The sequence below is a fragment of the Bombina bombina genome, chromosome 2, assembly GCF_027579735.1.
Source record: "Bombina bombina isolate aBomBom1 chromosome 2, aBomBom1.pri, whole genome shotgun sequence".
Lineage (NCBI taxonomy): Eukaryota > Metazoa > Chordata > Amphibia > Anura > Bombinatoridae > Bombina > Bombina bombina.
In genome coordinates this window covers 884,951,504-884,974,651 of record NC_069500.1, presented here as the reverse complement: position 1 = coordinate 884,974,651, position 23,148 = coordinate 884,951,504, and the positions used below count along the sequence as shown (strand labels likewise).

Below are 23,148 nucleotides of genomic sequence, written 5' to 3'. Positions count from 1 at the left end.
AAAAAAACTCGGGTTTCATGTCCCTTTAAAATAAAAAAAAGCTTTGAAAGAAGCCCCCAGAAAATAAAAGCACCCCAATTTCTCTGCATGAAAATACTGCTTTTAAAAAAAATTCAAGCACTGCTTGAAAACTCACTGTCATTCGAGCAAATATTTAAAGTGTATTTTACCTGCATTTCTTTTTAAATACGTATCACAATACAACACAGATTAAAGAGAACCTGCTTGAAAATACACAGCGCATCTATAGGACAGAGTAGAGGCCTGAGAATAATGTGTTTGTACCAGATATACCTTGCTGCCTTGAGCATTTCTTGTCTACAATCCTTGTCTCAGGACCCCGACCAATCACAACTGGCTCTGCATGTGGCAGCCTGATTCGATTCTGCTTCTCCTCTTTACTGATCAACCAACATTCACGCATTCTTACCTTAAAGTAAAAAGCAAAATTAAAGAATGCTAGCAAGGCTGATTGTGTGTAGAATGGAAAATGTGATCAAATTAGAAAAAAATAAGCACTCCCATATACACACAGACGCATACATATACACACAAATATATATATATATACGTTGATTGGAGTAGCCATGTTAGTCCAGAGATTTAGATATCAAAATAACAAGAGTATTGCATTGAGCAATGATACTTTATTGGATTAACTATACATTTATAAGATGACAAGCTTTCGGAAGCAATACTGACCAATTTGATGGAATTTACAGATTATGAGGCATATTTATCATATGTCTGTCGGACCCGATCCGACAGTGCGGATCAGGTCCGACAGACATTGCTGAAGGCGGAGAGCAATACGCTCTCCGTATTCAGCATTGCACCAGCAGCTCACAAGATCTGCTGGTGCAACGCCGCCCCCTGCTGACTCACGGCCAATCGGCCGCCAGCAGGGAGGTGTCAATCAACGCGATCGTACTCGGTCGGGTTGAATTGCGGCGATGTCTGTCCGCCTGCTCAGAGCAGGCGGACAGGGTTATGGAGCAGCGTTGTTTAGACCGCTGCTTTATAACTGCTGTTTCTGGCGAGTCTTCAGACTCGCCAGAAACACGGCCCTTCAAGCTCCATTCGGAGCTTGATAAATGGGCCTCTATATCTTAAAACATAAGATCGCTAGAAAGACAGAAAGTGTTAGAGGTCTGAATGCAGGGAGAGGAGGGGGTGTCGTAAAAATCATGAGGGGGGTTAAGGAGACAGAGGCAGAAAGTGTCAGTAAAGGATAACAGACAGGGGAAATATATGGTTATACACAAAGCATATACTGACATAAAGTTATATATCAACATAGAATCAATATGTATAAAGATGTGAAATTATGTAAACAGGGGAATATAGTATACTCAAAAAAGGAGAAAGAAAAGAAAGAAAAAAAAAAGGGGAATAATAATAATGACAAAAGTGTGGACATAGGCTTACCTGTGTACCTATGCATAGAGAGTGTGGAATAAACAATGTAATTGGCTACAGTATATGAAAGTACATTACAAAAAATTGATAATGGGTTAAAGTCCACATTTAGTCCAGAATTTAGCAAGTTTAAGTGCATTATCATTTTCATTTCAAAGGTTTTTCTTTCCATGGTATTTTTGAAGTTGCCTCTGAGAATCTTGATTTTGAGGTTTTGGATGGAGGGGTCAGGTTGGGTGAAATGTTGACCAACAGGGGTACAAGTATTTTATTTCAAAGTGGTTTTTGATTGAGTGTCTGTGTAAGTTCATCCGAAGGTGCAGTTTTTGGCTTTTTTCACCAATATAACATCCTACTTTACATGCAGTGCAATGTATCATGTATACCACATTTGCAGATATAAATGAATATGCCCCTTTAATGTTATAGCATGTACTCTTGTGATAAGCTGTGCTGCTTTCACAAATGTGTTGACATAGTCTGCAGAGAGCTTTGTTGCAGAGCTTGGTTTCATTCTGAGTGTTCTTTTTATCAAGGGATAGCTTTATGTGAACCAATTTCTGTTTTAGGTTGGGTGGTTGTCTGAGTGCCAGGATAGGGGGTTTTGGAAAGATTTTTTTGAGTGTGGGATCCTCTAAGAGTAGTGGCTGTAAGTCTTTTATGATTTTTCGTATTCCTTCTACAGCAGGGTTATATTTGACTACTAGTGGGATACGCAATATGTTTTTCTTCTCCCTGTTATACACGCTGAGCGTTTACTATTTTTTTTTACTGTATATATTCTTTTACTATACATCTTATGTATTTTTTACTGTATGTTTTATATACAAATATTTTACTTTGTACCCATATTGAATTGTAATTGACATATGTATACTTTTTTTAATATTCAAGCATATGGAGATTGTTTGTCCGTGATCATTCTATATTTGTGATAATTTATCTATATGACCATTTAATTTTAGGGAAACTCGAGTCTAGCTTTGTTTCAATTTCTTTCTAATGACACGGTGAGTCCACGGATCATTTAATTACTATTGGGAATATCACTCCTGGCCAGCAGGAGGAGGCAAAGAGCACCACAGCAAAGCTGTTAAATATCACCTCCCTTCCCTCCAACCCCAGTCAGTCATTCTCTTTGCCTACGTTAAGAGCAAGAAGGTGGTAAAGTTTAGGTGTTTGGAAGAAGATTCTTCAAGCAAGAGTTTGTTATTTTTCAGCAGTACAAGTTTGTTCTGCTTTGTCCTGGGGTGTAGCCGTAGCCCATGTCAGTCTCTTCAGTAGAGCAGTGGTGGCTTTCAAGCAATGGGAACTTGTGGGGTACAATCCTCAGTGCGCCTTCCATGTATTTAATGCTGCCCTAACATTAAAAGCCTGAGTCTTTTTCTTTCACAGGTCCGTGTGAGGGAGGATACCTCTCAAACCTAGTGAGCTGCCTTGCTGCCAGGCAGGTTTCATAGAGGTAAGTGCTAAGTTTATTTTTCTAGGAGACATGCAGAAAAATATTGACACTTTAACAGTCTATCTGTTGGGACTCATTGATCCTATCGTTGGTTATAGGACATGACAGGCAGTTTGTGCAGGCACTGGGGACGTGAGGAAGGAACTATAGAATTAGTTCACTTTTATTATTCAGCTTATGGTGGTTTTACTTTCCAAGCGACTTTATTTTCAAAATTAATGTCAGACGGGAGTTTCTGGTTGTAACGCCCACGATGGGCGGGTCTGTTTTTAGAAGCAGCAACGATTTTGCGCACTTCCTTTCAACCCTACTCAGTTCCGGTGTGTCGGAGGTGCTTCTGAGAGCTGCGGTTCCGCTTTCTGTATGAAGTGTTTTAAAAAAAACAGAAAGCGGATACCGAGTGGAGCAGTTCTAATTGAGTCCGGATTCTTCTACTAACAGGAGTTGGGCAGTTATCTATTCCGGCGGTCAGCAAGACAGGTAGGCACCTCAGCAGGGCTGGCTGAGGTGTAGAGGCTGCCTGGGTTGTTATAAGACGTGTTTTTTTTTTTTTGTGTCGCACATTACACACACAAAAAAAAAAAAAAAGGATTATCGTTTGAAATTTAAAGGGACAGTACCGTTTTTTGAGATAAAAGTTAAAAGTCAAATAAAAGCATTTGGGTAAAGCTGGACCAAGAGGCCCTGCAGAATGTTACATGTACCTTGTTTGGGCTGGGATTGGCTGAAATTATCCTGAGGGAGGAAAGGGTCATTTCCTCCCATTAGGATAAAAGGAATAAGCAGAAGGGACATCAGAGTAATTTTCGTTCCTTTCGAAACTTCAAGGGTAAGCCTTCCTCTCCCCCTACAAAGCACGAACAGTCCAAGCCTTCCTGGAGGTCCAACCAGTCTTGGAACAAGGGAAAGCAATCTAAGAAGCCCGCTACTGACTCAAAGTCAGCATGAAGGGTCTGCCCCCGATCCGAGACCGGATCTTGTGGGGGGCAGACTTTCCTTCTTTGCTCAGGCGTGGGTTCGGGATGTTCAGGATCCCTGGGTGGTGGACATCGTGTCCTAGGGATACAAACTAGAGTTCAAGACCTTTCCTCTCAGGGTTTCTCCTCTCAAGATTATCTGTAGACCATATAAAAAGAGAGGTGTTCTTACACTGTGTTCGAGACCTTTCCGACCTGGGGATGATAGTTCCTGTTCCAATGCAGGAACAGGGTCTGGGTTTTTACTCCAACCTGTTTGTGGTTCCGAAAAAAAGAGGGAACTTTCAGACCAATTCTAGACCTCAAAAGTCTAAACAAGTTCCTTAGAGTACCGTCCTTCAAGATGGAAACTATTTGTTACATTCTTCCCTTGGTTCAAGAGGGTTAATTCATGACAACAGTAGATTTAAAGGATGCGTACCTGCATGTTCCCATAAACAGGGACCATCACAAGTTTCTGAGGTTCGCATTTCTAGACAAACACTTTCAGTTTGTGGCTCTTCCATTCGGCCTTGCCACAGCTCCCAGAATTTTTTCAAAGGTTCTGGGATCCCTGTTGGCAGGTGAGGGGCATTGCGGTGGCACATTATCTGGACGACATCCTGGTTCAGGCGCCATCCTTTCAACAAGCGAACTCCCACAAGGAGATGTTGTTATCCTTCCTGCGTTCTCATGGATGGAAGGTGAATCTAGGAAAGAGTTCCTTAATTCCAGCTACAAGAGTAGTGTTCCCTATCGATGAAAATATTTCTGACAGAGGTCAGAAAATCAAAGATCTTTGACTCTTGTCTGGGCCTTCAGTCCTCTCCTCGGCCGTCAGTGGCTCAATGTATGGAGGTAATCAGTCTGATGGTAGCTGCCATGGACGACATTCCGTTTGCCCGTTTCCACCTCAGACCTCTGCAGTTATGCATGCTAAGACAATGGAATCAGGCGACAAGAGATTCTCTTCTTTGGTGGTTGTCACAAGAACACCTCTCCCAGGGAACCTGCTTCCGCAGACCCACCTGGGTGATTGTGACAACGGACGCCAGCCTGCTGGGATGGGGAGCAGTCTGGGGCTCTCTAAAGACTCAGGGGACATGGACTTGGGAGGAGTCTGTTCTCCTCATAAACATTCTAGAGCTGAGGGCAATCTTCAATGCTCTTCTTGTCTAGCCTCAGCCCGGTTTATCAGGTTCTAGTCGGACAACATAACTTCAGTGGCTTACATCAACCATCAGGGAGGAACTTGGAGTTCCTTGGCCATAATAGAGGTAGCCAAGATTATTCAGTGGGCGGAGACCCACAACTGCTGTCTATCTGCAATCCACATTCCATGAGTGGACAATTGGGAAGCAGATTTTCTGAGCAGACAGACCTTTCACCCGGGGGAGTGGGAACTCCATCCGGAAGTGTTTTCCAGCTTGATTCTCAAATGGGGACAACCGGAAATGGATCTCATGGCATCTCATCAGAATGCCAAGCTCCCGAGGTATGGGTTGAGGTCATTGGATCCTCAGGCTGTACTGATAGATGCTCTGGCAGTCCCTTGGAATTTCAGTCTAGCATACCTATTTCCTCCGTTCGCTCTCCTTCCTCAGGTCATTGCTCGAATCAAACAGGAGAGGTCGTTGGTGATCCTCATCGCACCGGCGTGGCTTCGCAGGATCTGGTATGCAGACCTAGTGGAGATGTCATCTCTTCCACCTTGGAGACTTCCATTGAGGAAGGACCTTCCTTCATCCAAATCTCGTTTCTCTGAAGCTGACTGCTTGGAGATTGAACGCTTAATTTTATCTAAGCGTGGTTTTTCTGAGTCGGTCATTGAGACCATGATTCAGGCTCGTAAGCCTGTGACTAGAAAGATTTACCATAAGGTATGGCGTAAATATCTGCATTGGTGTGATTCCAGAGGCTACTCTTGGAGTAGAGTTCGGATTCCTAGAATTTTGTCCTTTCTCCAGGAGGGTCTGGAGAAGGGTTTATCTGCTAGTACCTTGCCTTGTCTATTTTTTTTTTTTTTAAGTAAATTTTTATTAACAATGAACATACAAAACCAAACCACAACACAGTTTTCATTTGACATATTTGTGAGCGCAATTACACGCGATTGTTCAGAGGACAAATAACATTCAAAGTGGGTCGATTAGCCCTGTATAGGGGTCAGATTTGCCCAGTAATCATACTTCAGCTGTGTATTGTCACTTTCCCGGGGGTGTGTAGTGGTTTGCCTAGAGGGAGGTTTTGGTTTTTCTTTTCTTTTTTGATTCCGTATTCTAGGTGAAGTATGGTTCTATACGCCATACTTAGTGAGCCTGACATCTAAGTGAGGTAGGATAGTTGGGGCGTGTTGTATGCATAGATGAGAATAATACTGATGAGATCTGTCACCCACCTCTCCCAAAGGGAAGGGGGGGGGAAAGTTAGGAAAAGAGGTAGGGGCGTCGAGAGGGGGGGGGGGAGGGGAAGGGTCCGAGACGCGAAGTGCACCTCAGGTCACACATAGCGAGGTGCATCTTCAAGGGGGGGAAAATAAGACAGTCGAAAGAAGGTCTCTAGGATTCCGGGGAGTAGGGCATTATGGAATTGGTTTCAGGTAGGTCTCCCATGGTTCCCATATTAGGCAGAAGAGATCTGACTGTTTCCTTGTTCTAAAGACATAGTCTTCCATTGCTTTCTGCTTTGTCTATTTTGTTGCATAAACGTCTGGCGGATTTACCAGATGTTCAATCTTTTTGTCAGGCCTTGGTCAGAATCAGGCGGGCAAAAAAGGAAGATATCCAGAACGGCTCACTCAAAAACACTTTATTGTTAATCCTGTGTCATCCTTGTACACGTGTATCCCTCACAATAAAGGATTACAGTAAATAAAAGAAGAATTAGAAAAATGGCAAATACCATTACACCATATAGATTTTTTAATAGATAGTATGAAATTCAACTAAAAAAGACAAGAGGAGAGAAACGCGGACTCAAGTGTAGTATTAACAGTTTATTATTTAAAAACCATACGGTTTATAAACACTCACAAGATGCTCAAAGTCAATGATCGCATCAAAGCCGACTGCTATATGCCTCCTTGTATCAGCTCCGGATACCTCTCTGTATGTATATTCCAAAGTACTATGATCCGAAGCACTCACGCTATAGGAAATCCTTCCGGCTAGGAGTCAAACAGGCCCGCTCTGCAGTCGCGGGATAGTGACGTCCTTAGGGCGTTTAGCAATAGACACTCAGCAAATGTTTGAGAATTACGGCTCCCTCATGGGATCAAGATAGCAAACTGTAGTCTTCAACGCGTTTCGTCCCGATCGTCAAGAATACCTATGCTGCTCCTCTGTGGCCCTTATATACCGGGGGTTTATAATAATACCCCAAATTTACAAATATAATTAAATGTATTTCCATAATGGTATAAGAGAGACACAGAGAGGAGCCAAGTTTGCGTACTGTACATAAACAAATAAATAAAATACATATATATTAAAACCATATACATTGGCTAAAAATGATATATAATCCACAATTAATAATGCGCTAATCATCCTAAAATGATAAATACATAATACATACAATCCTTTTGTTAGAAACTTAATTTTTAGCCAATGTATATGGTTTTAATATATATATATTTTATTTATTTGTTTATGTACAGTACACAAACTTGGCTCCTCTCTGTGTCTCTTTTATACCATTATGGAAATACATTTAATTATATTTGTAAATTTGGGGTATTATTATAAACCCCCGGTATATAAGGGCCACAGAGGAGCAGCATAGGTATTCTTGACAAAGTCCCGTCGATCGGGACGAAACGCGTTGAAGGCTACAGTTTGCTATCTTGATCCCATGAGGGAGCCGTAATTCTCAAACATTTGCTGAGTGTCTATTGCTAAACGCCCTAAGGACGTCACTATCCCGCGACTGCAGAGCGGGCCTGTTTGACTCCTAGCCGGAAGGATTTCCTATAGCGTGAGTGCTTCAGATCACAGTACTTTGGAATATACATACAGAGAGGTATCCGGAGCTGATACAAGGAGGCATATAGCAGTCGGCTTTGATGCGATCATTGACTTTGAGCATCTTGTGAGTGTTTATAAACCGTATGTTTTTTAAATAATAAACTATTAATACTACACTTGAGTCCGCGCTTCTCTCCTCTTGTCTTTTTTAGTTGTTATTGTTGGGAACATTGGAGTTCACCTTATTTGAAGGAGCAGCGTGACTACTTAGGCCCAGACCAGCTTTTTTATACATTCTCTAATTTATGGACTTTATATTTGTAAGTATCTGATTTGATTGGACATTATCCCTGCAAATATATGGATTTTATTTTATTCATTTTTTATTTTTTCTTTGATGTTTAATGTTGAGTATTTATTGTGATGTGTGTAATATTGATACTAATCTCTAGCATAGTGTGTACATATAATTTTTAACTTTCCTTGGAAATTTTATAGTGCCCTGCTGTGTGTATCATTATACACTTTTTTCTTTGCATTTTCAGTATGAAATTCATCCCTCAACATAATTATTTTATTTTTTAACAGAAATTTTATTTACAAACACAGGGAACAGCAATGGGGACTACCTTTGCCCCCTCTTATGCCAACCTGTATGTTAATGCTTTTGAGTTGGAACATATTTGGAATCACTTTCACCAAAACATTATCAAATACGGTAGATACATTGACGATGTGCTGATTTTATGGAAAGGGGAGGAAGAATTAATAGATAGCTTTCTAAAATATATTAATAGTAATAATTATAATCTAAAATTCACCAAATCACATTCTAAAGATCAAATTGAATTTCTGGACCTTATTTTATACAGCGATTCAGATGGTAAAATAGCAGTCAAAAACTATAGAAAGACTACCGATAGAAATAGTTTCATTCAAGAAAAAAGCACCCATAAGAAAAGTGTCACGCTCGGCTGCTGGGAATCTCCAGCTGTCCTCTCTGTGTGCTTGATTGACAGGTAGTCTGAGCCGCCCCTTCCTGATGACGTCACTACCAGGCTTTTTATTCCGGGCTTCCTGTTTCCTCAGTGCCCGTTTGTTTGTTTCTCTTTGTGGCTCCTGTGAGGACTTCGCTGTGGATTCTCTCTAACTGCCAAACTCTGCAAAGACTGACTATCCTGGGTTAATCCTCTAACATCCTGATAACCTGTTGCCGAACATTGCAAGTACTATTTATTCTGTGAATCTCTCAATCTGCATGTTTACCTGTTGCCAAAACTCTGCAAATACTGGTAATTCAGTGTAAACCTTCAAACTGCTTGATATCCTGTTGCCAAACATTGCAAAGACTGTCTATTCTGTTAAACTCTCACACTGCATGTTTACCTGTTGCCAAAACTCTGCAAATACTGGTAATTCAGTGTAAACCTTCAAACTGCTTGATATCCTGTTGCCAAACATTGCAAAGACTGTCTATTCTGTGAAACTCTCAAACTGCATGACAACTTGTTGCCAATCCTTGCAAGTACTGATTAATCTGTATTAACCCTCAAACTACCTGTTATCCTGTTATCTAACTCTGAATGTACAGCCTATTCAGTATAAACCTACAAACTGCCTGATAACCTGTTGCCAAACTCTTCAAGGACTGACTACACAGTATTAACCCTCAAACTGCCTGATAACAAGTTACCTACTCCTGCATTACTAACTGTTTCTTGTTTACCCTTCCTCTGTCTGAGTATAAGTGACTATCCCTGCTCTCCTGATTCTGTGGAAGACTTTTCCTGTAACCAGTTCCTTACTCAGAAGTCTATTTGGCTGATATCTTGAATTACTTTGGACTCAGGCTAACCCTGCTCCATATTGTGAGTACATTGTTTTTTTAGAGGTTGTCGTGGGGTCACGTCCTGGATTAAACTCAGAGTGCAAGGGTGTTTAAGTTCGCCCTAGCATTTGGGTCTTCTTCTGGACTTTTCCTAACCTGACAAAAAGTTGGATTGAAAATGTTCCCTATAGCCAATTTTTACGCTTAAAAAGAAACTGTACCCATTTAGATGAATTTAAAAAGGAAGCAGATGTTATGGAAAATAAATTTCTAGAGAAAGGCTATAACAGTGATACTATTAAGGAAGCAAGCAATAAGGCTATGGTAAAGGATAGAAATTCTCTTTTCACCAATACATCACAACAGTCTAATGAGCCTATTGGGACAAAGGTACATAATAAACTAATTACATCACTTTCAACTAACATTGAACCAATTAGGTTTATTACCACATATAATGAGGGATCCAAAAAATTAGAGAAAATAGTACAAAAACACTGGCCTCTACTAATGACAGATTCCCTACTGAAAGATAGTTTAAATGAAAAACCTGTTTTTACATACAAAAAAGGAAAGTCTGAAAAACATTCTTGCACCTAGTAAACCAAGAAACAAAAAAGAAGAACAAAAACAGAATTTATGCTTACCTGATAAATTACTTTCTCTTGCGGTGTATCCAGTCCACGGATTCATCCATTACTTGTGGGATATTCTCATTCCCTACAGGAAGTGGCAAAGAGAGCACACAGCAGAGCTGTTCATATAGCTCCCCCTCTAGCTCCACCCCCCAGTCATTCGACCAAAGGTTAGGAAGAAAAAGGAGAAACCATAGGGTGCAGTGGTGACTGTAGTTTAAATGAAAAAATTTTTTACCTGACTTAAATGCCAGGGCGGGCCGTGGACTGGATACACCGCAAGAGAAAGTAATTTATCAGGTAAGCATAAATTCCGTTTTCTCTTGCAAGGTGTATCCAGTCTACGGATTCATCCATTACTTGTGGGATACCAATACCAAAGCTTTTGGACACGGATGAAGGGAGGGAACAAGACAGGTACCCTAAACGGAAGACACCACTGCTTGCAAAACCTTTCTCCCAAAAATAGCCTCCGAAGAAGCTGATAACCCTTTCTCCAATCCTTCTTGGAGAAAAGACAATATCCTGGGAATCCTAATCTTACTCCATGAGTAACCCTTGGATTCACACCAACAAAGATATTTTCGCCATATCTTATGGTAGATTTTCCTGGTGACAGGCTTTCTAGCCTGAATCAGAGTATATATAACTGACTCAGAGAAACCACGCTTTGATAGAATAAAGTGTTCAATCTCCATGCAGTCAGACGCAGAGAAACTAGATTTGGATGCTTGAATGGACCCTGTATTAGAAGATCCTGCCTCATTGGCAGTGTCCATGGTGGGACAGATGACATGTCCACTAAGTCTGCATACCAAGTCCTGTGTGGCCACGCAAGCGCTATCAGAATCACTGAAGCCTTCTCCTGCTTGATTCTGGCGACCAGACGAGGAAGAAGAGGAAACGGTGGGAAAACATAAGCCAGATTGAAGGACCAAGGCGCTGCTAGAGCATTTATCAATACCGCCTTGGGGTCCCTGGACCTGGATCCGTAGAGAGGAAGTTTGGTGTTCTGACGGGACGCCATCAGATCCAACTCTGGAGTGCCCCATAGCTGAGTCAGCTGGGCAAATACCTCCGGGTGGAGTTCCCACTTAGAAAATCCGCCTCCCAGTTGTCTACTCCTGGGATGTGAAATGCTGAGAGATGGCAGGAGTGATCCTCCGCCCACCTGATTATTTTGGTTACTTCCTTCATCGCTCGGGAACTCTTTGTTCCCCCCTGATGATTGATGTAAACTACAGTCGTGATGTTGTCCGACTGAAATCTGATGAATTTGGCCGCAGCTAGTTGAGGCCATGCCTGAAGCGCGTTGAATATCGCCCTCAGTTCCAGAATGTTTATCGGGAGAAGAGCTTCTTCCCGAGACCATAAGCCCTGAGCTTTCAGGGAGTCCCAGACTGCACCCCAGCCTAACAGACTGGCGTCGGTCGTTACAATGATCCACTCTGGTCTGCGGAAACATATCCCCTGAGACAGGTGATCCTGAGACAACCACCAGAGAAGAGAATCTCTGGTCCCCTGGTCCAACTGTATTTGAGGAGACAAATCTGCATAATCCCCATTCCACTGTTTGAGCATGCACAGTTGCAGTGGTCTGAGATGTATTCGAGCAAAAGGGACTATGTCCATTGCCGCTACCATTAATCCGATTGCCTCCATACACTGAGCTACAGATGGCCAAGGAATGGAATGAAGAACTCGGCAAGTAGTTAAAAGCTTTAACTTTCTGACCTCCGTCAGAAATATTTTCATTTCTACCGAATCTATCAGAGTTCCTAGGAATGGAACCCTTGTGAGTGGGGATAGAGAACTCTTTTTGACGTTCACCTTCCACCCATGAGACCTCAGAAAGGCCAATACAATCTCCGTGTGTGTGATATACCTTTAAGGTATATCCCCGCCCATTCCTAGTACCAACCTACTTAAGGAGCTCAGAATCAGCATACATTGCCTGAAAATTGTTGTCTCAACTAAGCACATATCGTTGTCTCAACTTCATAGCTTTATTTAAGTACTTCAGGTCAAATTAGAGTGATTATTGTCAGCGTAATCTGTAAACCTCTATTGTGCTCACCGTTCCTTCCCAGTAAACTGGGACTATTGAACTAGCAGCCGAACTTCGTTTTCAGCCAAGACCGGCTGTTCCTCACTACCGGATCACTCCTCCTTTACCCAGTGACGGATCTCATTCTCCCGGCGTCCCGGAAGTTAGTCACACTCACACCGGAGACTCTGCTGGATGGTAACGTATTACTCTGGGGGAAGTTATCTGGAATTCAGGTACCGCTCTGTATTATAACTAAGCCGTGACGGTTTGCTTATCCTTATTTGCTTACCTTACTCAATATCTGTGATATCAGGCTAAAGTTTGCAGTAGTGTTAGTACCGGAACTTCCACAATAACCTCAGCTTATTTGTTTAGCGTCTCCACCTGTAATTATACGCTAACTTTTCTGCCTTCATAAATCCGCTTGCAATCTTCTGGAGTGCTTGGTGAACTGTATATATATTTTATTTATGAATGGTATAGTGTGAGTGTGTGAAGAATTAACGGAAACCTCAAGTTTATTCATACGGATTGGGATTACAAGGAATATCTGGACATTGGTGAAAAAGTGTGTGAAAACATAACATACTAAAATAGGGTGCCAGCAGTGTGAACTTATATTTTAACAGGAGTACTGCATACTAACCCTTCCAACACTCATTTGTGTTCTTTATTCAAAAGAGTTACATTCTTGGAGACTCAGGATTTCCACCCAGTTCTAATCTTTGGGGAAGTTATTCTAACCATATTCTTGGAGTTACATAAGATACTCTATCCAAATTCACTTATTCATATTGATTGTATTATTACAAAACTATCTCTAACTACTCTGCAGACATTGTGTCTCATTTTCCTCAAAATCTTCTTCAGCAATTTGTCTCATTGTATATTCCCCAGTTACACAAAGACATTGTTCTCTGGTGAATACAAATTAAGAGATACACTCTACCTGAGTAATTTAAAACTAAAAGGTATATTTATAATTGGGATAAAAAAAAAACATATCAAGATCCCACAGTGTGAGATTTGGCTCTTTGAAAAGACGGCCTTGCCCTGCTTAACTTCCGAGATCAGACGGGATCGGGTGCATTCAAGGCAGTGTGGTGGTAGACCCGTAGAGAGACCCTAGTGCTTAGAGCCGGCAAAGAGAATGACTGGGGGGTGGAGCTATATGGACACCTCTGCTGTGTGCTCTCTTTGCCACTTCCTGTAGGGAATGAGAATATCCCACAAGTAATGGATGAATCCGTGGACTGGATATACCTTGCAAGAGAAAAGTTGTTATTAACTCAGCAAAAGAGAATTGGTTAACAACTTGGAAAGGTACTTTTAAGTGTGGTAAAGCTAGGTGCAACATGTGTGCACATGTAGATAAATCTCCTACCTTTTCTAATTCAGAATTAACGGACACATTTAATATAACTTCCAGAAAAAACTGTGATTCCACATATGTAGTTTATCTATTGCAATGTGGGTGTGGCCTACTTTATGTAGGTCGCACAAAAAGGAAAATCAGGCGTAGAACAAACGAACACATTTATAACATAAAGGAGAGATGTATTAAACACAGTGTTTCAAAACATTTTTTAGATCATCATGGAGGTAATCCTAATACACTGAAAGTACAAGTAATAGATTGGGTTCCACCCACAAAACCTAACAGACTACTGGAGCTATGAAAGCTTGAAACCAAATGGATTTATAGGTTAAAGACATTACAACCACTGGGATTGAATATAGATATCGATGTGGCCGCCTATATGTAACTATATGTTATTTCCAGTATAGGGAATATAACAATACAAATTTTAGGTCCATATTAAGTGGAAAAATTAGGGCAATGTAAATCATAAAGGATTCTGACATCAGTACTATTATACATCAAGACCAACAAATATTCTATGATACTAGGTTTCCCTGTCAATAATAGAATTATTAAAGAACATCTCACAGAATAAAATCCCTTTAACTTTGGATTCTACAGAAAAAACATAATTTATGTAAGAACTTACCTGATAAATTCATTTCTTTCATATTAGCAAGAGTCCATGAGCTAGTGACGTATGGGATATACATTCCTACCAGGAGGGGCAAAGTTTCCCAAACCTCAAAATGCCTACAAATACACCCCTCACCACACCCACAAATCAGTTTAACGAATAGCCAAGAAGTGGGGTGATAAGAAAAAAAGTGCGAAAGCATAAAAAATAAGGAATTGGAATAATTGTGCTTTATACAAAAAAATCATAACCACCACAAAAAAGGGTGGGCCTCATGGACTCTTGCTAATATGAAAGTTCTTACATAAATTATGTTTTCTTTCATGTAATTAGAAGTAAATAACTGGCAATAAACAAATAGCTAGGATTACACTACCTTATGAAAAAATAGATACCTATATAGTAAATATCTGTGGCCAAATGCAACTAGTGATACATAAAAATAACGTGAATGTGAATTAACCTAGAAATGACAAGTGCACTTGCTACTGAGTGTCGATCCTTAATATGCAAATAATAAAACTCTGTGGTCTAATCCGTGCTGTGGTATGGACTTAAATCTAACAATAGCCTCAACTAGTATTAAGATGCAGGCCAAAGGATGCAAGGTGTAAAAAAATCAAAAAAGTGTTATAGCGGTCTGCTAGTTGGAAAAAACATAATTTATGCTTACCTGATAAATTCCTTTCTTCTGTTGTGTGATCAGTCCACGGGTCATCATTACTTCTGGGATATTAGCTGCTCCCCTACAGGAAGTGCAAGAGGATTCACCCAGCAGAGTTGCTATATAGCTCCTCCCCTCTACGTCACCTCCAGTCATTCGACCAAAGACCAACGAGAAAGGAGAAACCAAGGGTGTAGTGGTGACTGAATTATAATTTAAAAAATATGCACCTGCCTTAAAAACAGGGCGGGCCGTGGACTGATCACACAACAGAAGAAAGGAATTTATCAGGTAAGCATAAATTATGTTTTCTTCTGTTATGTGTGATCAGTCCACGGGTCATCATTACTTCTGGGATACCAATACCAAAGCAAAAGTACACGGATGACGGGAGGGATAGGCAGGCTCATTATACAGAAGGAACCACTGCCTGAAGAACCTTTCTCCCAAAAATAGCCTCCGAAGAAGCAAAAGTGTCAAATTTGTAAAATTTGGAAAAAGTATGAAGCGAAGACCAAGTTGCAGCCTTGCAAATCTGTTCAACAGAGGCCTCATTCTTAAAGGCCCAAGTGGAAGCCACAGCTCTAGTGGAATGAGCTGTAATTCTTTCAGGAGGCTGCTGTCCAGCAGTCTCATAGGCTAAACGTATTAAGCTACGAAGCCAAAAAGAGAGAGAGGTAGCCGAAGCTTTTTGACCTCTCCTCTGTCCAGAATAAACGACAAACAGGGAAGAAGTTTGGCGAAAATCTTTAGTTGCCTGCAAGTAGAACTTGAGGGCACGAACTACATCCAGATTGTGTAGAAGACGTTCCTTCTTTGAAGAAGGATTTGGACACAAGGATGGAACAACAATCTCTTGATTGATATTCCTGTTAGTGACTACCTTAGGTAAGAACCCAGGTTTAGTACGCAGAACTACCTTGTCTGAGTGAAAGATCAGATAAGGAGAATCACAATGTAGGGCTGATAACTCAGAGACTCTTCGAGCCGAGGAAATAGCCATTAAAAATAGAACTTTCCAAGATAACAATTTTATATCAATGGAATGAAGGGGTTCAAACGGAACACCCTGTAAAACGTTAAGAACTAAGTTTAAACTCCATGGCGGAGCAACAGTTTTAAACACAGGCTTGATCCTAGTTAAAGCCTGACAAAAGGCTTGGATGTCTGAATTTTCTGACAGACGCCTGTGAAACAAGATGGACAGAGCTGAAATCTGTCCCTTTAATGAGCTAGCCGATAAACCCTTTTCTAAACCTTCTTGTAGAAAAGACAATATCCTTGGAATCCTAACCTTACTCCAGGAGTAATCTTTGGATTCACACCAGTATAGGTATTTACGCCATATTTTATGGTAAATCTTTCTGGTAACAGGCTTCCTAGCCTGTATCAGGGTATCAATAACCGACTCAGAAAAAAACCACGTTTTGATAAAATCAAGCGTTCAATTTCCAAGCAGTCAGCTTCAGAGAAGTTAGACTTTGATGTTTGAATGGACCCTGAATCAGAAGGTCCTGTCTTAGAGGTAGAGACCAAGGCGGACAGGATGACATGTCCACTAGATCTGCATACCAAGTCCTGCGCGGCCATGCAGGCGCTATTAGAATCACTGATGCTTTCTCCTGTTTGATTTTGGCAATCAATCGAGGAAGCAGCGGGAAGGGTGGAAACACATAAGCCATCCTGAAGTTCCAAGGTGCTGTCAAAGCATCTATCAGAACCGCTCCCGGATCCCTGGATCTGGATCCGTAGCGAGGAAGTTTGGCGTTCTGGCGAGACGCCATGAGATCTATCTCTGGTTTGCCCCAACGTTGAAGTATTTGGGCAAAGACCTCCGGATGAAGTTCCCACTCCCCCGGATGAAGAGTCTGGCGACTCAAGAAATCCGCCTCCCAGTTCTCCACTCCCGGGATGTGGATTGCTGACAGATGGCAAGAGTGAGACTCTGCCCAGCGAATTATCTTTGATACTTCTATCATTGCTAGGGAGCTTCTTGTCCCTCCTTGATGGTTGATGTAAGCTACAGTCGTGATGTTGTCCGACTGAAACCTGATGAACCCCCGAGTCTTTAACTGGGGCCAAGCTAGAAGGGCATTGAGAACTGCTCTCAATTCCAGAATGTTTATTGGCAGGAGACTTTCCTCCTGACTCCATTGTCCCTGAGCCTTCAGAGAATTCCAGACAGCGCCCCAACCTAGAAGGCTGGCGTCTGTTGTTACAATTGTCCAGTCCGGCCTGCTGAACGGCATCCCCCTGGACAGATGTGGCCGAGAAAGCCACCATAGAAGAGAGTTTCTGGTCTCTTGATCCAGATTCAGAGTGGGGGACAAATCTGAGTAATCCCCATTCCACTGACTCAGCATGCACAATTGCAGCGGTCTGAGATGTAGGCGTGCAAAGGGAACTATGTCCATTGCAGCTACCATTAAGCCGATCACCTCCATGCATTGAGCTACTGACGGGAGTTGAATGGAATGAAGGACACGGCATGCATTTAGAAGCTTTGTTAATCTGTCTTCTGTCAGATAAATCTTCATTTCTACAGAATCTATAAGAGTCCCCAAGAATGGAACTCTTGTGAGAGGAAAGAGAGAACTCTTCTTTTCGTTCACTTTCCATCCGTGCGACCTTAGAAATGCCAGAACTAACTCTGTATGAGACTTGGCAGTTTGAAAGCTTGAAGCTTGTATCAGAATGTCGTCTAGGTACGGAGCTACCGAAATTCCTCGCGGTCTTAGTACCGCCAGAAGGGCACCCAGAACCTTTGTAAAGATTCTTGGAGCCGTAGCCAATCCGAATGGAAGGGCTACAAACTGGTAATGCCTGTTTAAGAAGGCAAACCTTAGATACCGGTAATGATCTTTGTGAATCGGTATGTGAAGGTAAGCATCCTTTAAATCCACTGTGGTCATGTACTGACCCTCTTGGATCATGGGTAAGATTGTCCGAATAGTTTCCATTTTGAACGATGGAACTCTTAGGAATTTGTTTAGGATCTTTAAATCCAAGATTGGCCTGAAAGTTCCCTCTTTTTTGGGAACCACAAATAGGTTTGAGTAAAACCCTTGTCCTTGTTCCGACCGCGGAACCGGATGGATCACTCCCATTAATAATAGATCTTGTACACAGCGTAGAAACGCGTCTTTCTTTATTTGGTTTGTTGACAACCTTGACAGATGAAATCTCCCTCTTGGGGGAGAGGATTTGAAGTCTAGAAGGTATCCCTGAGATATGATCTCTAGCGCCCAGGGATCCTGGACATCTCTTGCCCAAGCCTGGGCGAAGAGAGAGAGTCTGCCCCCCACTAGATTCGGTCCCGGATCGGGGGCCCTCGGTTCATGCTGTCTTTGGGACAGCAGCAGGTTTACTGGCCTGCTTGCCCTTGTTCCAGGACTGATTAGGCTTCCAGCCTTGTCTGTAACGAGCAACAGCTCCTCCCTGTTTTGGTGCAGTGGAAGTTGGCGCTGCTCCTGCTTTGAAATTCCGAAAGGGACGAAAATTAGACTGTCTAGCCTTAGCTTTGGCTTTGTCTTGAGGTAGGGCGTGGCCCTTACCTCCTGTAATGTCAGCAATAATTTCTTTCAAACCGGGCCCAAATAAAGTTTGCCCCTTGAAAGGTATACTAAGTAATTTGGACTTAGAAGTTACATCAGCCGACCAGGATTTTAGCCACAGCGCTCTGCGTGCCTGAATGGCGAATCCTGAATTCTTAGCCGTAAGTTTGGTTAAATGTACTACGGCCTCCGAAATGAATGAATTAGCTAGTTTAAGGACTCTAAGCCTGTCCGTAATGTCGTCCAGCGTAGCTGAACTAAGGTTCTCTTCCAGAGACTCAATCCAAAATGCTGCCGCAGCCGTGATCGGCGCGATGCATGCAAGGGGTTGTAATATAAAACCTTGTTGAATAAACATTTTCTTAAGGTAACCCTCTAATTTTTTATCCATAGGATCTGAAAAAGCACAGCTATCCTCCACCGGGATAGTGGTACGCTTAGCTAAAGTAGAAACTGCTCCCTCCACCTTAGGGACCGTTTGCCATAAGTCCCGTGTGGTGGCGTCTATTGGAAACATCTTTCTAAATATTGGAGGGGGTGAGAACGGCACACCGGGTCTATCCCACTCCTTAGTAACAATTTCAGTTAATCTCTTAGGTATAGGAAAAACGTCAGTACTCGCCGGTACCGCAAAGTATTTATCCAACCTACACATTTTCTCTGGTATTGCAACAGCGTTACAATCGTTGAGAGCTGCTAAAACCTCCCCTAGTAATACACGGAGGTTTTCCAATTTAAATTTAAAATTTGAAATATCTGAATCCAATCTGTTTGGATCAGAACCGTCACCTACAGAATGAAGCTCTCCGTCCTCATGCTCTGCAAGCTGTGACGCAGTATCAGACATGGCCCTAGAATTATCAGCGCACTCTGTTCTCACCCCAGAGTGATCACGCTTGCCTCTTAGTTCTGGTAATTTAGCCAAAACTTCAGTCATAACAGTAGCCATATCTTGTAATGTTATCTGTAATGGCTGCCCAGATGTACTAGGCGCCATAATATCACGCACCTCCCGGGCGGGAGATGCAGGTACTGACACGTGAGGCGAGTTAGTCGGCATAACTCTCCCCTCGCTGTTTGGTGAAATTTGTTCAATTTGTACAGATTGGCTTTTATTTAAGGTAGCATCAATACAGTTAGTACATAAATTTCTATTGGGCTCCACCTTGGCATTGGAACAAATGACACAGGTATCTTCCTCTGAATCAGACATGTTTAACACACTAGCAATAAACATGCAACTCGGTTACAATTTTATTTAATAAAAACGTACTGTGCCTCAAGAAGCACTAAACGATTAAATGACAGTTGAAATAATGAACTGAAAAACAGTTATAGCATCACTCTTAACAAACAACACAACTTTTTAGCAAAGGTTTGTTCCCATTAGTAAAATAACACTAATTAAATTTTAAACAACGTTTAAAATCACAGTCACTATATAAGTCTCACAGCTCTGCTGAGAGAATCTACCTCCCTTCAAAGAAGTTTGAAGACCCCTGAGTTCTGTTAGAGATGAACCGGATCATGCAGAAAAACTGACTGGAAATTTTTGATGCGTAGCAAAGAGCGCCAAAAACGGCCCCTCCCTCTCACACACAGCAGTGAGAGAGAAACGAAACTGTCATAATTAACACAAGCAAACTGCCAAGTGGAAAATAATGCCCAAATACTTATTCACTCAGTACCTCATTAATGCAAACGATTCTACATTCCAGCAAAAACGTTTAACATGAAAAATACCTAATAAAAGGTTTAATGTACTTTTACAGAGTAATTCCGGTGAAATACCATCCCCAGAATACTAAAGTGTAGAGTATACATACATGTTCATTATAACGGTATGGCAGGATTTTTTCATCAATTCCATTCAGAAAATAACAACTGCGACATACCTCAATGCAGATTCAACTGCCCGCTGTCCCCTGATCTGAAGCTTTTACCTCCCTCAGATGGCCGAGAAACAGCAATATGATCTTAACTACTCCGGTTAAAATCATAAGAAAAACTCTGGTAGATTCTTCTTCAAACTCTGCCAGAGAGGTAATAACACGCTCCGGTGCTATTGTAAAATAACAAACTTTTGATTGAAGTTCTAAAAACTAAGTATAATCACCATAGTCCTCTCACACCTCCTATCTAGTCTTTGGGTGCAAGAGAATGACTGGGGGTGACGTAGAGGGGAGGAGCTATATAGCAACTCTGCTGGGTGAATCCTCTTGCACTTCCTGTAGGGGAGCAGATAATATCCCAGAAGTAATGATGACCCGTGGACTGATCACACATAACAGAAGAAATAATAAAATCAGTTAAAGTGTATAGGTGCAGGTTTATGCAAATAAATCTCTCTGACTAAAGTTTAAAATATATATATATTTAATACTAAACAATAATAAACAAATGTTGCTGACTGTTATAAATAATTAAAACACACACTAGGGACGTCTCCCTTAAGTGCTATTGGCAAGAAACAAATATTGGCTCCAAATAGAATGATTATATCACACGTATGTCTGATATAACAAAGTTCCTGTATGATGGGAAAGTCACAGTTTTATAACTAGTAAGGTACCTTACTGAACTCGGAGTAATGGGAGCTGGCAGCTCGACCGTATGTTAATTCCTTGTACTTTCTTCGGCGTCTGTGTTTGACAGGGTATTTCGCGGGTGAACGACAAGCCGCCCACTTTCGTAATGATTGGCGGTTTGGGCCACATACCCTTTCTTTGATAGGCCGGATGGATCCTCGTACTGAGTGAGTGTGACGGCACCTCTGATGATAGGTGTAGCAGTCTGGTCAACGTCACAACGTCACAAGATGCCTGTGAACCTTAAATAAGGTGGATGTGTTCCTTAAAAACTGCACTCCAAGCAGTATTAGCAGCAGAATAGGACAACTAGTATTGGCGCTGATCAGATCCCTGGTCCTCAAGTGGCAGTTGACTTTGTTAGTCCACAAGAGGGGGCTGGATCGCAGCTGTTAGTGTCGTATAAGTCTCGTAGTGTCCCAATAATAAAAACAAAGTCACTGGAGTAAATTCTACGCGTTTCACCCCGGGAGGGCTTTATCAAGATACTCCAGGTATATTACACACACCTTTTAAAAGGTGCTCCTTAGATCTCATTGGCTAGTTGATAACCAATCTTATTGGAGCCAATAAACACCACCTCTTTCTTCTTAAAGGTGGAAATTTGTAAATCTGTATACTTGCATACGCTGATATATAAAAACCTATATAATTAACTAATTGTCAACGTTTTTTAACATAGTTTAAATGAAATGGAAACCTAATCTATTATATATAGAGGATATATAAGAGTGTGGTGCCACCTATATCTTATGGGCTAATCATATATTAACTTTGTGCAATGATACCAACTTAAATATCAACTATAATACTGGCTCTGATTCTTTCTAATTAAATAAGAGCCCTTAGAGTTATAAGTAGAACCAAACTGGAATGGTAAATAGGATGTTAATATAATAATGTGAAAAATAAATGTTAAAACCTAATGAACAACCATATCTAAATGCTATATGTATTGGACATCTCAATAATAAAATTGTGTCATAAACAAAAACCTATGTCTATTATATAAAGTATATTTAAAAGTGTAGTACCAGCTAAGTCTCTCAGACTAGTTACATATTAACATTAGTAATATCTGCTTGATTGTAAACTCTGATTCTTTCTAATAGACAAATACATCTATATGGACTGAATGATCAAGTATGCAAAATATAATAATGTGGTGGAAGGTTCAGTTCTATATAATGCACCCCAATATGGTGAAGATAGATGGTTACAGGAAAATGGATATTTCTAATTCTGAATTAAGTCCCTGGGGTTGTAAGGTTTGTAAAGTGTATATAGTTTCAGATTCGATTTTAAGTAGTTCTGTTTCCAAATTACCCCCTCTCCAATTCCTAGTTACTTTTTTGATACCCCAAAATCTAAAATCTGCCAAATTATTATTGTGTTTATCTTTAAAATGTTGGTATAAAAATGCATCTTTTTTCCCTTTTTCTATTGTCCAAAGGTGCTCACGGATCCTTTCTCTAAGGGTTCTTGTTGTCTCACCAATATATTGTTTGTTACATGTACATTGAATCATGTATATTACTCCTTTGTCTTGGCACCTAATTGTGCTATCTATTTTATAAACTTTTCCTGTTTGTGTAGATTTGTATTCCTTAATTTTGTGACTGTGTTGGCATGACTTACAGTTGATACAGGGGAAGAAACCATTTAAATTTTCTCCTGACAGACTAATTTGTTTTTCCTTATTTTGTTCATTTTTGAACTCACTTGGAGCTAGGATTGTTTTAAGGTTCCTGGCCTTTTTATAGATGATATTAGGGTATGGGGGGACTCTGTTACCAATAATAGGGTCGTTCTGCACCAAGTGCCAATGTTTATTCATGATTTTTTTCAGAGTCTTATAATCCTCATTATAATTCGTGATTAATGGTGTATTGATGTAATTACTATCTGAAACAACTGTCTTAGATTTATCTTTATATTTAAGAAATTCTTTCCTGTCAATGGATTCAATATCTTTTTTGGCTTTAGTAATTAAATCTTTTTTATATCCCTTCTCAAGGAATTTTCTT

General features: G+C 41.0%; 1 protein-coding gene across 2 annotated transcripts in view; it reads right to left on the bottom strand.

Annotated features, from left to right (window-relative positions):
- Nucleotides 1–23,148, bottom strand: part of APTX (aprataxin) — a 145,703-nt gene that overhangs the window by 57,742 nt on the left and 64,813 nt on the right. For both annotated transcript variants that reach the window (XM_053703224.1, XM_053703225.1), the window contains exon 2: nucleotides 295–430. In XM_053703224.1, coding sequence (XP_053559199.1) covers nucleotides 295–430 — 136 coding nt within the window. The remainder of the gene's footprint in view (nucleotides 1–294; nucleotides 431–23,148) is intronic.